We start from the raw sequence: 18,996 nt of genomic DNA, 5'->3' as shown, positions 1-18,996 counted from the left end.
GAACCTGAATGACTCCACTGTTGCCACAGTGCTGTTCACGATGATGAGTGGGGATAATGCTGAGGTGTTTCTCCTAAAGTCCACGATCATCTCCACTGTTTTGAGCGTGTTCAGCTCCAGGTTGTTGTGACTGCACCAGACAGCCATGGATACATGTGAAGTAAACTAGGCACCAAAAAACATAATCTCTAATATTATCAACTTTATCAACAGTGAAATTTTAATTTCCGTACTTTATAACTACTAATTTGCCGCTTATCTTACAGTTCTATAGAAAGCAACTTAATATATTTATTATACTGATATTTTTGAGGAGTAGTTCATGGTAAGTATCTTATTAAACGGTTCTATCTTAGTACCAGGAACTGGTTATTGATCTGAAAACCTTTAAGATACAAGTACTTGTATTGAAGTACAATATTTATTTGTATTTTTTTGCAATATCTGCTGGTAAGAAAACAGGTATCATGACCCATCTATGTCAGAAGAGACCATGTATCCTCTATGTGTCCTTTAGATCAAAATGCTGAGGACAGTTGAGCAAGTCATCATGATGGCAGTACGATACCAGGGGAATCCTCTTATATTTTAAAAAATATTAAAAAGTGCTTAGGACAAAATAAGGCAATGCAATTAATGGCATGAAGAAGAACCCTAACCTAGTGCCCCCTGCAGTGTCTCCCTAGGAGAACAGGTCTGAGGTGAGAGTCTAGACAAAGAATAGTCCATAAAAAATTCTATCAGTATGAAAATGAAACTAAGCTTACCCTTCCTGGATTAGGGATCCCAGGACCTACCCCTGGAGCCAGACCAAGTTCAGCATGAAATGGCAATATGGAACCAAATTATTAATTCACCATATGGAAGGTAAAGCATTGGTGTTGGGTGCAATGCAAGCCAAATGGCAGTCATGAACATCATGGACCTATATGGAATGGTACCTGGCTGTGGAAACTGGATCTGAGTGTGTGTAAGGGGTATGAACTGGTGAAGCAAGTGGAAAAATAGCAACCAGGTATGGTCTCACCTCTGTGGATAATGTGGGCTGTAGTACTTCCTGAGTGGTGTTGTTCCGTCTTGTTCTCAAGTTACTCCTTCTGAAATGCTCTGGGTGGGAATGGAGATACTCACAAGTTCCTGGCGGAGGGCCATGCATTGTAACTTCTTCTTAGTGAACAAGAGGGTTGCTCAATGCCTTTACAAGTTGCATAAAGGAAAACCTTCTGTCGTCTGTGAATGTACATCAAACAGCTGTTAAGAGTATTTATCCTTCTTAGTGAAGGTTGGCAATATACAAACAGTCCTGGAGGGCGGACTTCAATGTTTGTGTAGGAATGATGAAGATACCTGAAGTTGTGATATGGTGGAAAATAGTGACTTGTTACTGAACTTCTATGCAACTCATGGTATGTACCTACAAAGAGCAGGTTTGAACACAGGGAGGCTCATAAGTATACCTCACACCAGTGACACTTGGACAGAAGTCATTCATTGACTTTGTGGTTGTGTCATGTAATTTAAGGCTGCATATTCTGACCTCACCACCTTGTTTATGCCATGTTTCTGTCATTGCACCTCCTTCAGGACACCCTTATTATTCAAAATCTTGCATCTCTGCTTTATGAGGAGAGCCAGTGGAAGTTCCCCCATGACTTCAACCTCTCCAACTTCCTGAACGAGCAGGGAGAGTTTGTGAAGTCTGAGCCCTTCATGCCTTTTTCTGCAGACACAATAAGCTGCAATTATTGAAAGCCATTCATGCAGTTAAAACTACCAGGAATTGAAATCTAATCAATACAAGTGTCACGTCCCCATCAACCAGCGCATAGACTACACCTGCTGTTCCCTGATGGGAACAGGGATAAGAAGAGATGCCAAGGAGACGGGAATCCGAAACCTTGTTCAGCGACTCTTTTTTCCTGGCTGATTGTGTTACCTGTAACGCCTTCCAATCTCGACCTTTGCTTGTTTACTCTTCGACCAGGATTCTCGCCTTGTCCTGTGTACTGTTTGCTGATCGCCCGACCATCGCCTGTCCCATGACCTCTCTCTTGGATCACGTCTAATAAACATCGATTTGAAGAACTCTGCACTTGAGTCCATCATCGTGTGGAATGAAACCATGACAATGAGGAATATGGAAATTTCTCCTATGTTTGACATGTCTTATTGGCAGGTCTTTGGATGCATCTTCTTGGGAAGGGACTTGCACATATGGAGCGCTTCCTCTTCTTGGTCACTCTGTTGCATTGCTTCCATTTTTTTTTTTGGCCTGAAGATGCTGGAGTTCCTGACTACATCCATGTTTTGGGGGTGATATGTCAACCAAACCATATGGACTTGGTGTCAGGCTAAGAGATCAAGCAGGATAAATGTCTGACTGGCATCGCTAACATCTGGCTTCCCACATGTGTTACTATGACAGATGTCAGTATTGCATCACAGTAAAATCTTCCAGAACTTAATGCAACACACTTTGTGGCTAACAATTAAAGTTTAGATGTCAGCATAATGCATGGGGGTGCAGCGGGCTTGCCCAGGGCCTGCTCTCTGGTGCGTCTGGGTTTCGAGTCCTGCTTGGGGTGCCTTGCGATGGACTGTCGTCCTGTCCGGGGTGTGTCCCCTCCCTCTGCAGCCTTGCGCCCTGTATTGCCAGGCTGGGCTCCGGCTTGCAGAAACCCCCCCCCCTCCTCGGGCCAAGTGGACAGTGTGTGTGTGTGTGTGTCAGCATAATGCCTCGTAATTCATTATTTTTTTTTGTAATGTTGTACTGAAGAAATCATTGATAGATTTTTATCTTAATTTTTAATTTGCAATTTTTTCATGATTAGTAAATTGTTTGTTTTTGTCAATGACACTCCTTGTCTTCAGTGCTTTGAGGGTTCAGTGCTGTTGAGGGTTCAAAGTAACATCTGAAATGTGTATATTTTTAGACAAAATCAAATCACATGCCAGAAAATGTCACATGCTCCAACGATGACATGGAAAGAAATGTGTGAGTTTTGGGTATTTACTAGAGTACAGATGACAATCAAACAACTCATCATGCTGGGCACCATACTGCTGCTTTGGCTTGAGGTCTGGCTTTTACTTTTCCTCTTCAGAATTTGGAGACCTAACCACCCAGTCCATAGCCCATACCAGTCTTTGGGAATCTCCTGCATCTCAGCCTGGTCAATCCTGTGAAAGTTGTTGCACAGAGCAGGCTGGACACTGGAGTGTGAACCCAGTTGCAGGATCTCTTGTTGCCAAGGTACAGGGGATAAAACAATATTCATGGTCAGGGACAGCCAAGGTTCAATCCGATGTGCAAACGTTGTTCAAAAGGAGAATCCGAAGACGTGGTTGATGAAACAAAGCAAAGGTCGATGCTGTGGGTGACTGGAAACAGGGACAAGAAGAGGGGTGAGGGAGCAAGGAGGGAAAATTATGAAGGATAGGCAAGGCAAGGCAAGATTGTTGAGGAGGGATGGTGGTCTCAAGGAGATTCCGCAACCGGGGAGCAATGGAGTGGTTCCCTTCATACTATGCTCTGATTATCTGGTGCAGGTGTCAGGGGCGAGGTTGTGGGTGTGACAAAAGTCTTCGAGAAGGTGGAATAAAAGTGAAAATCTTGAAACAAGAAAACATGAAATGGGAACAAAAATAATTCATGAACATTCACTTTTAAGGCTGGAAAACAGGTGCTAGTGGTGAGTATTACATTTTGTTCATGTAGTGGATATAATTAGTAATGCTTCTTTAGATCAAAAGTTGTTCATTTGCCTCACAAGTTGTAAACTTCCAATAAAGAAAATTTCTTGTGGTGAATTGATCTTCCCAGTTAAGCTTTATTTTTTTAAATACTATATGTTTAAATATATTTTAAAGTTTGCACTTCTCACAACGAGCACAAAACAAAAAGAGGAACAATGCATTTCCACAGTAAGTAGCTGCAGATCCATGGTTTCTCTCTCCATAATGTTCTGATACTAGATAAATCACATTACTCTTTGGTTGTTCTCAGTCACTGGAAATACTTTAATGAATAACAGCAACAGTACTCATGGGTCTAATGCATACCACACCTACAACAGGGCTTGACTTATTTTGAATACCATAATGTCACAGAAGTTTTTCTCTCTTTATAAGACCTTGTGTGTAAGACAGCAATACTTTAATGTCTTTTACCTGAGTGCTGTCAGGGGGAGGGTGTTCAGCAACGTCTTGGATGGGGGACTCACAGAGGGCAAAAAATTTTTAATGGTCTGCGCTGGGGTTACGAGTGACGAGGTCAGCAAAGTTGCGAGAGGCAAAGTCAGCAAAGTAACGGGCGAAGTATGTGATGAAGTTATGAGCAGCAGGGCAGGCACAGTTTTTCTCTAGGCTGCTGGCAACGTCACCAGCTACACAGGCAATATAGCGTGGGACAAGGACGCTGATGAAGAGCAGGAAGCGGTGACATAAGGAGTGTGGAGCATTGCTGGTGGCAAAGTTTTGCTCGGCTCTGGGGGAGGAGTGTAGTACAGTGCCGAGGGAGAAGTTATCAGCGTTCTGGTTCTCAAGTGCCAAGAGTGAGATGTTCTCCGCAACCAAGGGTGGAGCTTTCTTGATGTCCATTTTCTTAAGGCCTGAGTCTGAAACAGCATCAAGGGTAAAATTTTTATTTTTGTCACTTAAACTTCTCCAAAACAAAAAGAAAACAAATACATTCAGACTAAATTCAAATTTGTTTCCCCTTACAGTTTACTGAAGCCTGAGCTATTCCTCATCAATACGTTCACAATGGTTCACTGCTGGCCCTGGGGTTTGGGTGTCTTGAAATGAAGAGCACAAGAATAAATTAAGCACACCACACTTAAGGCAATAAATTTTATAAACTTATCAATAAACTTTTATCTATGATCTCAGATGGCAACAAGCAGCAGTTACATTGTCAAGGTGCAATTATAAAGGTTCCCAGTTTATAATGATCCATCATTTACCAAGAGACTTAGTAAGATAAAAGACCAGTAACAACTTACACTCATTTTACACTCTTGCAGCAACTGTCAATCCAATAGCACATTCAAATGGTCATGCCCCAACTGACTTTACGGGTGCTGATTAAGTTGGCGGTAGCAAGGAAAACAACTTGTTGCTACCTACATCATCATGCTCAATTAGCATACTGTTACCATGGATACCCTCTAGAAAACTTCCCTTATTGCACAAGGCAGTAATGTATACTCATTTTAAGCTAATTCTCTTTCCCTTGTCTAGTAGGTAAAAACTGAAAGTAACTTTTGTGATCTTTCAGCTAATAGCAAATGTCAATAACTGTAAACATTCTGTGATACTGCAAATACCGATGTTTGTAGTATACAGTATTAGCAATTACATTTTGCATTTGCTCTCCGTGATAGCAGTAACACAGAGCATTTTCTTTTTTATTTTTCAAATGAGCCTAGACACCTCTTAAAAGCACAGTGTCCAAGGGCTCAGCGAAATTTATTTAAACAACTATTTTGCCATAATGCATGAGCTTATGCTGTTGCTCACACTGTAAAGTAATGAAAAACATTAACTGCTTGATTATAGCACTTCATTTTAACTGGTCAAAGTGCAACCATATACAAGTATCTTATTAGCCAAATGAATTTTTTAGTATTTTACATATATATATACACACACACACTAATAACACTGTACAGTACGTATAATATGTAATATAGCACAAATACACTGAAAATTTGAACGAAGCCCACATTTTGTGTATTAGCTACTCAGTGGATTGAACTTTGGAGCTATTAGCTGACCATTCCCAAAAGATATTCAGTATCAGTTAAATTTAAAAGTTGTAGACCTATGCAGATGCTCAGTATTAACTAAAACACAGTATGTACAGTTTGCATACATTACTGTATCATTGCAGTAAACAATGACATATGGTACAGAGAAGAACAAACAGCCACACTATTTCCACTATAACCACTTCCAACCACACTAACCCTTCTCTCGAGCTCATGGTGTAGTTTTTAGGGAAATTAATGTTAGTCGACTTTCTTCTGCTTGTCCTCATGTGGGTTGTGATGGTAGCAGGTTCAGCAAGCAGATTCAAACATTCCTCCCCTCAATCAAATTGTTACAGTGCCTACTGAACTGCTGTTGCACTCCTTAACAAGTAGCAGTTATGCTCCCATCACCTGGAGAGAACAACCGACTGTTTTCTGGGAGAGGACCATGACCTCAGACTTGTAGGTACCGATTTTTATCTCAGTTGCTTCACAACTTTGCAGCAAGCCAGTGGAATGTGCACTGAAGGTCACAGTCAATTGAGGTCAAAAGGACATCATCTGCAAACAGCAGAGGTGCCAACCCTAAGGACACAATCATAGCCTTGGCTGTGCCTTGATATTCTGTCCATGAAAATTAAGAACTTAGTGAACCCACACTGAACAGATTTGACTTAATGCCAAAAATGCAGACACAACTCACACTACATTTGTACAGGGATCAGACATCACGCATCTGTGGCCCTAGTACCCCATATTCTTGCAACACCTCCCACAGCACATGGCGAGGGACTATGTCATATACTTTTCCATGTCCACAAACACAAGCAGACTGGAATAGCATATTTCCATGTGACTGATACTTTCATGTTTGCAAAACTCATTTGGTTTATAGGCAAATAAACTGCAAACTCTTCTTTTCTGGATTTATCCAAACTTTACAGTTAACAAGGCTGAATTAATGATAGATCCATTGACCTAATAGTGATGCCTTGAATCCATGTTTCACCTCTGTTAATCCACAGCCTTTCTTGGCTTAATTGCATGGCCTTTGTTTAATGATTTTGGATGATATCTGGAACATCAATGGCCCAGTATAAATCACACACACACACACACACATTTTCAGAACCGCTTGTCCCATACGGGGTCACGGGGGAACCAGAGCCTACCCGGCAACACAGGGCGTAAGGCCGGAGGGGGAGGGGACACACCAAGGACGGGACGCCAGTCCGTCGCAAGGCACCCCAAGTGGGACTCAAACCCCAGACCCAGCAGAGAGCAGGACTGTGGTCCAACCCACTGCGCCACCGCGCCCCCCAGTATAAATCATTCACTAGAAAACAGGTCACCTGCATGAGGGATGGAGGAGCAAAGGTATGTATACACGCTTTTGTTTGCGTTGCAGTCCAGAGTACAGAAGATAGCTGAACAGCAGTCAACGTGTTGGGCACTTTTCTGTTGCTCTGGATGAGGATATGTTTCCTCTTCTTCCTCTTCAGGACTCGGAGGCCAAAAAACTCCCCTCCTGGTCTACATTCTGTACCAGTCTTTGGGTGTCTGCTGCAACTGAACCCAGGCAATCCCATTAAAACCTGGAGAAGGTAGAGTAAGAGTAAGAAAGAGCAAGAACATGTGAACATTTTCTTTTCTATCAGAGAGGTAACACAAGATTCCTTGATGAAGGTCAGATGACTGGTTTCCTTTTTGACCTGTTTCTTGCACACCACCTCCAACATCATCAGCTCTGCATTCCTGTACTTCATGACTCACCCAGAAATTCAGGGTCAGTAATATTCAGTTCTGTTCATTTCACTTTATTTTAATAGAGACAAGATTGACCCAGAGTGCTGTCCACACTACATTGACACAGAGCCTTCAACGCAATACCACACACACACACACACACACACACACACATTCTCAGAACCGCTCGTCCCTTACGGGGTCACGGGGAACCGGAGCCTACCCGGCAACACAGGGCGTAAGGCCGGAGGGGGAAGGGGACGCACCCAGGACGGGACGCCAGTCCGTCACAAGGCACCCCAAGCGGGACTCAAACCCCAGACCCACCGGAGAGTAGGACTGCGGTCCAACCCACTGCGCCACCGCACCCCCTATCAACGCAATACCAAGGAATGGTAAAGTAGAGAAGGGAATGGTGCAATACAAATATACAGTTACTAAAGCAACAGACGTTGACAGCTATTAGGATGAGGCAGCTGGCAGCTGTGGAGAGGAAAACAAAAAACTCCAAGCTACAAAGAAGAGGAGAAAAATAAACCACTGGAAAAATAAGTGCAAGTGGCTGCCTACCCTTCCGGGGTATTCTATTGTGGTGACTGTTGATGTGTGGATATGCCCTGGATACATACATAGCTGTCTGTCAAGGTGAAGCTATAGTCCAGAATCTGAAGCTGTTGTACAGACTCATGGCTGCTGATTCTTTATTTAGTTTGGTGTCATTATCTTGTGGGTTTGCATATCTTGGATTCTGGATCCTGCAAATCCAAATCTGCTTTGGATTTACCTCCTGCCTCAGTACTTTGCTGGAATTGGAACCACTTCAAATACCCTTGTCACAGCCATCCTGCAACTTATGGCTAATCTGGATGTTCAGAGTAACTGTGCAACTGCAAATTTTCCAACTCCTAGCAACATATCTGTCTTAGTGACTTAGAAATTAGAGGATATATTTCAGAAGGAAAATTAGACAGTATATCTCCAAAGGTAAATATTATACATGCAGCTGCATCTCCTTATCCTGTGCAGCAAGATGCCAGCAGATTGATACTGCGCTTGGAGAGAGAGCACATACAGTACCATCTCCCTTGAGGACAGACACAAGGTGCCCTAAGTGCAGGTCATGATCCACGAAGTCCAACATATTGCCAACACTGTACCTCTCAGTATCTTCCATTGTACCACCAAAGACACACAGCTGATGGCTTATGAAATTCCTAAGGTTAGGCTTCATCTATACCTTGGATGGCTGTTAACATCAATATGAAGTCTGATGCTAAGATTTTACAGGTTCTTGTTGGATCATTGACTAACATTGCTTGCACTGTGTCTTTTTATTTGGACCTCCTTCAGGGCACTGTCATGTTTGAAAACCTTGGCTCTATACTTTATGAGGAGAGCCAGTGGAAGTTCCCTCATGATTTCAACCTCTCAAACTTTCTGAATGAGAGGCAAGAGTTTGTGAAGCCTGAGGCCTTCACGCCTTTTTCTGTAGGTACAATAAATTTAAATTATTTGAAGCATTTCATGCAATTAAAACCAGCAGGAATTAAATGAAATTGATCAATATGAAGAATTTAGAAAAATTTCTCTTATACCATTGACATGTATATGTTTTATGGGCAGGCACTCGGATATGTCTTGGAGAGGGTCTTGCACACATGGAGCTCTTCTTGTTTTTGGTCACTTTGCTGCGTTGCTTCCAATTTGTCTGGCCTGAAGATGCTGGGTTGCCTGACTACGCTCTAGTATGGGGGGCAGTCCAATCACCCAAACCTTACAAACTTGGTATCAAGCAAAGAGGATTCTAGGAAGATTGAAGAATCAGCAAGAAATGTAATTGAGACATTTCAGTATCAGAAAATATATGTACAAAATTATTGCAAATTGTAAATGGGTAAATCATTGTAACTTGTTCCTGTATTCCTTATTTCAAGTACTTCAGTCATCAGCAATCTATACAAAGATGTCTGTTTTTACATTTACATTTACATTTATTCACTTAGCAGACGCTTTTCTCCAAAGCGACTTACAATGGATACTATGTAGTGTTATCAGCCCACACGCCTTATTCACCAAGGTGACTTACACTGCTAGATACACTACTTACAATAGGTCACTCATCCATACATCAGTGAAACACACTCTCTCTGTGTCATTCACACACTATGGGGGAACCTGAACAGCATGTCTTTGGACTGTGGGAGGAAACCGGAGCACCCAGAGAAAACCCACGCTGACACGTGGGGAACACGCAAACTTTTTAGATGTTTGTGTCATAAAAAATTTCAAATTAATTCCACTAAATTTTGTTTGCAATAAACATTGAGTTGTACTTCTTTGTCTTAAGCAATAGTAAGGAAAACCCTGCCAGTCAACAAAAAGAATCATGTTTCATTTAACCAGATTGCAACAAGAACTCTGCAGTTACACTAACATTGAAACTGGGGAGCCGAGACAAAGAAAAGTGTCACTTTTGCTCCCTACGTGCGGCAGCATCACTGTGGCACTGGATCAGTGGCCAGTTTTCAGCCTTTTCCGCCCATACAGTGTTCCTCTGCTATTAATCTGATTAGCCGTTGAATGAATCTCTTACTTTTTGTCATGATGTTGTATAAAGGGGGGGAGATTTTGCATGGGTGTCAATTATCTAAGTAGCAAAGGGCAATGGGAGGAGTGTGTGCTTTGTGTATATAAAAAAATACACAGGGATTCCAGTCAAAAATCATCATGCTGGGCACACTACTCCTGCTCTGGATCGGCTTCTGTCTCCTGTTCTTCCTCTTCAAGACTCGAAGACCCAAAAACTTCCCTCCTGGTCCACAGCCTATACCAATCTTTGGGAATCTGCTGCAGCTGAACCTGAGGAATCCCATCAAAGACCTGGAGAAGGTAGAGTAAAATTAAAACTAGTCAAAGAAACTGAAATCTTACACTTGTTAAGGTGGATCCAGCAGGCCTCTGTCAAAATATGGTTGGTGCAAATTAGAAATCTGCTTCATCTGCAAGATCTGAACTGACTTCTACCAAATTTGTAATGAATACAGTAGTGGTTTAAGCCACATGGATTTACAGTCATGTGCAAAACTTAAAGCAACTCTGATCAAATGATACCTTCACTCAGGTTCTGTGAGGTATAACTTTCAACTGGGAAACCTGTCAGCGAAGAATACTTGGTAACTGGAGAAATAACAGCTCCATGCAGTGTCTTTTCTGACTCTGTAAATTTCTTAGGAGTTCTGCACGCTGAGATCTCCGAGACCCCTCCACGAATTTTCTATAATATTAAAGACGACGGTGCGAAGATCATTCTGAACAGTTTGTCATACATTTGATCTGAAATGAACCCCATGTTCTTAGCTTCACCTTCACTATTCTTTGACACTAGCATCTAGGATTTTTTTTAATGTGTAGTTTTTTCAAATTGTACTTTATTTTCACACAGGAATACACACACACATACACATTTTCAGAACCGCTTGTCCCAGACGGGGTCGCGGGGAACCAGAGCCTACCCGGCAACACAGGGCATAAGGCTGGAGGGGGAGGGGACACACCCAGGACGGGACAAGGCACCCCAAGGAGGACTCGAACCCCAGACCCACTGGAGAGCAGGACCCGGTCCAACCCACTGCGCCACCGTGCCCCCACACACAGGAATATCTGTAGTGAAATAAATGCGCTGTTACAGTTTTTTTCACTCTTCTTATTACATTTGAGCCTTTGGCTTTGACGTTTTTACTTTCTGTCTTGAAAATCAAGTTAAGTTACTTTTTCTTTGAAACTAATTTTTTTTTAACATGTTTTTGACATTCATTTTTTGAATAGGATTGTAGGAAAGGTTCTCTTTTGACAGCCCTAACATGCAGGTTGTTGTTGTGTAGGTAACTGTACTGTGGACCTGTGGACAATGTAACCTAAACTTTTCAGCACGTCCGTTGGAGTGATCTATGGGTTCCGCTTTAGCTCTTTGACTCATTTGAGGTCACTTTATTATTTTCAGTCTGTAAAAAACAGCATATACTGATGAGTTCTCTTGCACAGTGAGAACATTGCCAGAACTGATGAAGTTCTTTACATAACTGTACCTTTCTGCATCATTTGTGATGTAATCCGTGCCAAGAGTGACATGTGATATGGTACAGTATATACATCAGACTCCTGTTGTTTTCCTCCAAGATAATGAACTAAATGCACAAAATTAAATGTGTCTGTTTCTCTGTTCGTACTGCAGCTATCAGAACGCTATGGGAAGGTTTTCTCTTTGTATTTTGGGGGAAGACCTGCGGTCGTACTGAATGGTTTTCAGGCCATGAAGGAAGCAATGGTCGCTCAAGCTGTGGATTTCGCAGGACGACCTCATGGGATGATGATAAGCCAAATCACAGAGAAAAAAGGTTAAAAGTGCAACACCACAGCTAGTTTTTGCACGACATCTTACCTGCATTTTTGTGTGTGATATTTATGAAACTAAGCATTTTTATTTAAAGTAAATCAGCTTGAAACTTATTGACAGTTAAATGCAGGAATCTCATTTGTCCTATCTGATCATGCCGACGTGCTCCAGAATTGCTAACAGTCACACGGTAGAAAGAGCCATGGATTCTCACACACTCTGCCTCAGCATTGAGCTATATCTCATACCAAGCTAGCATATCCCTCTATCAATTCACTTATCATCCATAATCGCTTGCACAGTACTTGATTTTGATGGTATAGAGCCTATCCCGGAATAATAGGATGAGAAGCAGGGTACACCCCGGATCATGTGCCAGTCTATCATAAGGCAATCACATGCACACACACACACACGCACACACACACACACACACACACACACACACACACACACACACAGTCTGAAGCCACTTGTCACGATCGGGGTCGCAGCAAGCTGGATCCTAGACCAGCAACACAGGGCACAAGGCTGGAGGGGGAGGGGACACACCCAGGACAGGACGCCAGTCCATCACAAGGCACCCCAAGTAGGACTTGAACCCCAGACCCACCAGAGAGCAGGACCCCCAGCCAAGCCCGCTGCGCCACCGCACCCCCCACCAATCCTATATATACACTCATATATACAGTATGGGCAATTCATCAATTCACCTGAAACACATGTTGGAGGAAACCCAAGGGAACATGCTGAGAATTTTTAAACTTCACACAGACTGAGCAGGGCTTAAAACATCATCTAATCCGAGAGCCCAGAAGTTGTGAGGCACTATTTCTACTTGCTGTACCAGAGTACCTTTGGCATTATAGGGCAGAGAGACAGAATTCCGCAACAACTTAACAGCAAGAGACATTGTGATAACGTGTATGGCGCTACGTGAGTGCTGGGAAAAGAAAGGCTGCATGAAATGTAAATGACAAACATGAATTCTGTTTCTGAAAATCTGAAAGTAATATTCTAAAACTATGCTGTCATACAACCATACCTGTCATACAGCTGCTGTATAAGCTTTCATTGTTTGTGTTTATTCAGCAACAGCAAAAAGCATAAAGACCACTTTGGGAAATATTGTGTCATTAAAGGCATGCCAGGAATGAGTGCTACTGCAGTTGGGCAGGATAAATGAAATAATTATTCTGAACTGTAGGTGTCATACTTGCTGATTATGGTCCCAGCTGGAGGGAACACAGACGCTTTGCTCTGATGACCCTGAGGAACTTTGGTCTGGGGAAAAAGTCGATGGAGGACAGGATTCTGGAGGAGATATCCTACGTCACCACACTCTTGGAAAGAAGTGATGGTACTGAACATTATCACGCAAGATGTTTTGAATTTGACCACCTATTGCTTTGTCTGCGAGCATACTGATAAATGCATCTGAATATTATTAGTTTTAAACTGAACGTTTTCGATCATCTTTCATGGGCTGCGAAACATTGAAACTGTTGCTCTAAATTCATTATTTTTGCACAGGGAAATCTGTGGATCCGCAGAGTATGTTCCACAAAGCTGCATCTAACATCATTTGTTCCATTGTATTTGGGACTCGATATGACCATAATGATGAATTTCTTCTGCATATCATAAACACATTCAGAGAGATTACCAAAATGATCAATGGACCTTGGGCTATGGTAATTATCATTTATCCAAAGGCTAAATACTAATCTGCAGAAAATTTTACTCTGCATTCAATAATAAACAAAAATATCACTGAATGTACACTTTTGATTTTACAGATCTATGATACACTACGATTCCTGCGAATTTTTCCACTGCCCTTTATGAAGGTGTTTCAGAATGTAGAATTGATGAAAACTATTGTGTCAGACCAAACTACTCAGCACAAGAAAACACGGGTCCCGGGAGAACCTCGAGACTGCATTGACTGCTACTTGGATGAAATGGAAAAGGCATCAAAACACTTCTCTGTTGCATGACCACCGGTGTTGAATGTACCCTTGGGGGGGATATATTGATGGAATATTCATACATGTCAGTCAGACTCTAAACAATGTCTTAATTCTTAGAATGAGTCACAAGTCACATAGGTGCCATCAGTGTAGTGGAATGAAGAACAAGTGTGTTAGTTCAGATGTATGGAGTCCTCCTCCTAATTCACAGTTTCACTTGAGCCATTTGCTTGACAGGAAGTGGCAGGGTTGTACCGCATCAGATACCTGTTTTCCTGAATGAGTGAGATGGCTGAGGTTCTCTACCCCTCATTACTTATTTTGTTTAGCCAGGTGCCTACAAGTCTGATGATGGAACTGGTCAAAAAACACTCTACTTCAACCATACTATGTCCAGTGTATCTTTCTGTCTCGCTTTCTTCATTACAGAGAGAAGATGGTTTTTCCTCCTTTGATGAAAGCCAGTTAACATACTTTGCTCTGGAGCTCCATATTGCTGGAACAGACACCACTTCAAATACCCTCCTCACTGCATTCCTGTACCTCTCAACTCACCCAGACATTCAAGGTGAATGAGCAATTGCAATTTTTTCAAAATTATAGCTGATGTATCGGTCCTAGATGAGTTAGAAATTAGAATGTAACTCCAAGGATAGATGTTAACTGTGCATATCCTTATCCTGTGCAGCGAGATGTCAGCAGGAGATTGATGCTGTGCTTGGGGACAGAGCACACGCCTCCTTTGAGGACAGACACAAGATGCCGTATGTGCAGGCCATGATCCATGAAGTCCAACGCATGGCCAACATTATACCTCTTAGTGTCTTTCACCGTACCACGAAAGACACACAGCTGATGGGCTACAACATTCCCAAGGTCAGGCTTCATACACACTTTGGATTGCTGTACAAATTAGTATGAAGCCTAACTATAATAAGACTTTACAAGTTCTTATTAGTTATTTGACTATTTGATTTGATTTGATTAGTTATTTGACACTGCGCCTCCCCACAGTGCAAAAGCAGGCTTGGCCGAGGCCTGCTCTCTGGTGGGTCTGGGGTTCGAGTCCTGCATGGGGTGCCTTGTGATGGACTGGCATCCCATCCTGGGTGTGTCCCCTCCCCCTCCAGCCTTGCGCCCTGTGTTGCCAGGTTGGGCTCAGGTTCACCGTGGGACAAGTGGTTTCAGACAGTGTGTGTTTGCACTGTGTCTTTGTTTGGATCTCCTTCAGGACACCATCATTATTCAGAACCTTACATCTGTACTTTATGAGGAGAGCCAGTGGAAGTTCCCCCATGACTTCAATCCCTCAAACTTCCTGAATGAGCAGGGAGAGTTTGTGAAGCCTGAGGCCTTCATGCCTTTTTCAGCAGGTGATAAATCGGACTTGTTAAAGTAAACAGAAAACCACCAGGAACTGGTTGAATTCTGTTTTCTTTGAAAATTGCATTGAAATTTCTCTGAATGGATTTGAATAAATGTGTTTTATTTCCAGGTCCTCGGATGTGTCTTGGGGAGGGACTTGCACGCATGGAGCTCTTCTTGTTTTTGGTCACTTTGCTGCGTTGCTTCCAATTTGTCTGGCCTGAAGATGCTGGGTTGCCTGACTACGCTCCAGTATGGGGGGCAGTCCAGACACCCAAACCGTATAAACTTGGAATCAGACAAAGAGGATTCTAGCAAGGTTTAAGAATCAGCACCAGAACAGTGCTGATTCTTAAGATATTTCTGCAACAAACAGTATCTCCTTTGGGTTATTGTAAAAATCAGTAAATAAGATAGAATAATAGACACCCAAGAGGCATAAGGATACACATAGAGTATAGAACTCTCTGGAAGCAGTCTATTCATGCAGTAGGAATGAGCTGACTTGATGGACCTGAACAACAACAGCAATGTATTAAAATAAAAATGAACTATACTGACTCGTCATTTTACAAACACAACTTGTACTGGAAATTTGTTTGCATTTCTTTTTTCATATGTCCAAAGTCACTTCTGTGACGCCCATGTCTGACAGCCCTCCAGCGACACCTGCTGCTGATCAGGAGGAACCAACATAAAAGGGCGTCCCGGATGCCCTTCACTGTAGAACCTCCTTGTGAGACACTGTAGCGCTCCTATCCCGTGTACTTCCTGTTCCCTTGCATTTACTTTCCCTAGGTATTCGACCTTTGCTTCGTCTGACTACAGCTCCTGGTTCTCCCTCAGATTCCATTTTTCCATCGCCTGACCACCTCTCCTGTCTGACCCTTCAGCTTAATAAACAGATTTGTTGAGCAATGCACTTGAGGCCGTTGCTCCATTCACCCCTGCACCATGACCAAAGGTTAAGCCTCTTCTACAGACTCAGCAGAGCTCGTCCAGTTGCATAACGACCTTGTCTTGCAAGACGCCATACTGGAGGTTCATCAACACACCCTAAAAAACTCCAAGGATTGACCTCCACTCTTCAGATCCGCTGCCATCTCCAGCCCAAGAGGGGAACAGAGGTAGTGCTGCCCACTGAAACAACTCCAGCAACCTTAAATCCCTCCAAATCGGGACCCCACATCGCCACTTCTGACAGGTACGAAGGGTCACTGGAGCAATGTCAAGGATTTTTAATGCAGTGTGAGCTGCTCCCCACACCTGTACCCTACAGAGGACCCCAAGATCACGTACCTGCTGGCATTGTTCACCGGTCCAGCTCATCAGTGGGTGAGGGCAGGTTGGGGTAGGGGTCAGAGGACCACCGACTTTCATAAGTAGTTTGAGGCAACGTTCTTGTACCCACTTGTCTCTTACGTCACTAGTGATAGCCCCGCTACACCTACGACAAGTGACCGTGGCCGAGTATGCCTTAGAGCTCCAGACGCTCGCGGAACAAAGCAGGTGGAAAGACACCACCCTCCTGGCCTGTTTCAGGAACGGGCTCCAACCCTGACTTCAGAAGGAGCTTGTTTACGGGGGAGAGGAGTGTACGTTGGACTGCTTTGTGGAGACAGCAGTTGCCATAGACAATCTTAGCTGCGTGCGAGCCCCTTGAGAGGAAGACCTGGAACCCTTGAGGCTAAGGCATGGAGGGCTAGACCCAGAGGACAGCTGGTGGTGCTTTTAGGGCCAGTTATGCCTTCCTGCAGCGCTCCTGGCCACTTCCAAACCGTCTGCTAAGTTCTGCCCCTCAGGAAACTAAAGTGGGTTCATTGTCTCGCCCTTGACAGCTCACTGTGCCCATCCATATAACCTGGCAGGGAATCACGTGAACATCCACGTGTTGGTCGACTCAGGGGCAGCTGGTTGTTTTATGGACCTCAAGTATGCACAGGTGCACGGCTTCCCAAGACAAATGTGCGACATCAAGTTACGGGTGAGCACCCTGAACGGACAGTCCCTGGGGTCTGGGCTCATGGACTCCTGTACCTCAGTTCTCTGAGTCCGAGTCGTGGCCTGTCAACAGGAGGACCTGGTATTTTTCCTTATTCAGGCTTCTGACTCCCCTGTCATCCTGGGGTTCCCCTGGGTGGTTTGGTACAACCCTGTGTTTAGATGGAGTACAGGGGTGCTGATGTTGTGGGGCGATCAGTGTGCATGTTCCTGCTTACAGCTATCTTGCAGGGCCACATCAATGGAAGGGGTGGCAGGGGCCCCCCGGTCAAGATCCCCATAGAATATGAAGACCTGCGGGAAGTATTCAGTAAGGTAAAGGCCCCCGAGCTCCATCCTCATTGGCTGTGGGATTGTGCAATTGACCTCGTGCCAGGAATTACGCCCCCCAGAGGTAGGGTGTACCCCCTGTCCTTGCCCGAAAAGAAGGTGACGCAGGACTACATCAATAAGACTCTGGCCTCAGGGATCATTCGTCCATTTACATCACCTGCATCAGCTGGATTCTTCTTTATAGGTAAGGAGGACAGGGGCCTACGCCCCTTCATCAATTATCAGGGGCTCAATGGCATCACGGTCTGTTACCTACATCCCTTGCCACTGATAACTGCCGCCCTTGAGTGAATCCACAAGGCAACATAGTTCACCAAGCTAGATCTGCGCAGTGCATACAACCGCATCCAGATCCGTGCAGGAGATGAATGGAAGATCGCGTTTAGTACCACCATGGCTCATTATGAATACCGGGTGATGCCTTTTGGTCTGTCAAACGTTCCTTCGGTGTTTCAGGCTTTTGTGAATCACGTCCTCAGCGACCTCATCGATCGGTGTGTGCTCATCTACCCGGATGACATCCTGGTCTTCTCCAGGACCCAAGAGGAACACATCAGACAGGTGCGAGCAGTACTGAGCCGACTTCTTCACAAATGCCTGTACATGAAGAGGAAGAAATGCCTGTTTCACCAACGCCAAGGATCCTTCCTGGGGTACATTCTCAGCCAAGAAGGGTTGCAATGGACCCCCAGAAAGTAAGGGCAGTGACCCAATGACCCTGACTCACCACGATGAAGGTGCTCCAACGGTTTCTGGGATTCACAAATTTTTATCATCGATTCATCCACAGTTTTAGTTCTCTTGCAGCCCCTCTCACGGCGCTCATGGCTACCAAGGGCCCACCATTCTCATGGACAGACGCAGCTGAGAGAGCGTTCCAGGACCTGAAGGCACGGTTCACGTCCGCTCCGGTTCTCCGGCACCCCGACCCCTCCCTACTGTTCGTGGTTGACGTTGATGCCTTGCTGGTTGGAGTGGGTGCAGTCCTGTCACAGCGTTAAGGGGACCCACCAAAGCTGTACTCCTGTGCCTATTTCTCACAGAAATTGACCCCTGCTGAGTGCAACTATGACATCGGGAACCAAGAATTCCTGGCCATAAAATTAGCGCTAGTGAGGCACTGGCTCGAGGGTGCCATCCACCCTTTCTTAGTCCTGACCAACCACCGGAATTTAGAATACCTGGAGACGGCTCGCAGGCTCAACTCCCAACATGTTCACTGGGCCTTGTTCTTTTCTAGGTTCCAGTTCACGGTGTCTTATAGACTGGGATCCAAGAATACCAAAGTGGATCCCCTGTCCCGTTTACATGATGCTGAACCCACTCCGGGGATTCCGGAGCTGATTCTCCCCAAGGGGTGCGTGGTTGCTTCCATCCGATGGCAGTTCTTCCAGGACCTGCAGGCGGCCCAGGCATCTGAGGCTGCTACGCC

The 18,996-nt window shown here is 44.1% G+C and overlaps 1 protein-coding gene and 1 long non-coding RNA gene across 2 annotated transcripts; one reads left to right on the top strand and one right to left on the bottom strand.

Moving 5' to 3' along the window:
* Positions 1-4,057: 4,057 nt before the first annotated feature.
* Positions 4,058-5,081, bottom strand: LOC108926301 (uncharacterized). The gene is made up of 3 exons (XR_001965466.1): positions 5,004-5,081; positions 4,723-4,796; positions 4,058-4,616 (listed from the first exon to the last, which is right to left on the bottom strand). It is a non-coding gene; the product is annotated as an uncharacterized LOC108926301 (long non-coding RNA).
* Positions 5,082-10,211: 5,130 nt separating this feature from the next.
* LOC108926205 (cytochrome P450 2F2-like) lies at positions 10,212-15,808 on the top strand. The gene is made up of 9 exons (XM_018738786.2): positions 10,212-10,388; positions 11,731-11,893; positions 13,100-13,252; positions 13,426-13,586; positions 13,692-13,865; positions 14,295-14,433; positions 14,554-14,741; positions 15,097-15,238; positions 15,361-15,808. The coding sequence occupies exons 1-9, from the start codon at positions 10,227-10,229 to the stop codon at positions 15,543-15,545; spliced, it is 1,467 nt and encodes a 488-aa protein (XP_018594302.1). The 5' UTR covers positions 10,212-10,226; the 3' UTR covers positions 15,546-15,808.
* Positions 15,809-18,996: the final 3,188 nt, after the last annotated feature.

This window comes from Scleropages formosus, chromosome 7 (genome assembly GCF_900964775.1).
Source record: "Scleropages formosus chromosome 7, fSclFor1.1, whole genome shotgun sequence".
NCBI classification, from domain to species: Eukaryota; Metazoa; Chordata; class Actinopteri; order Osteoglossiformes; family Osteoglossidae; genus Scleropages; species Scleropages formosus.
The sequence above is the reverse complement of the archived record's forward strand: the minus strand, read 5'-3'. Positions and strand labels throughout refer to the sequence as shown.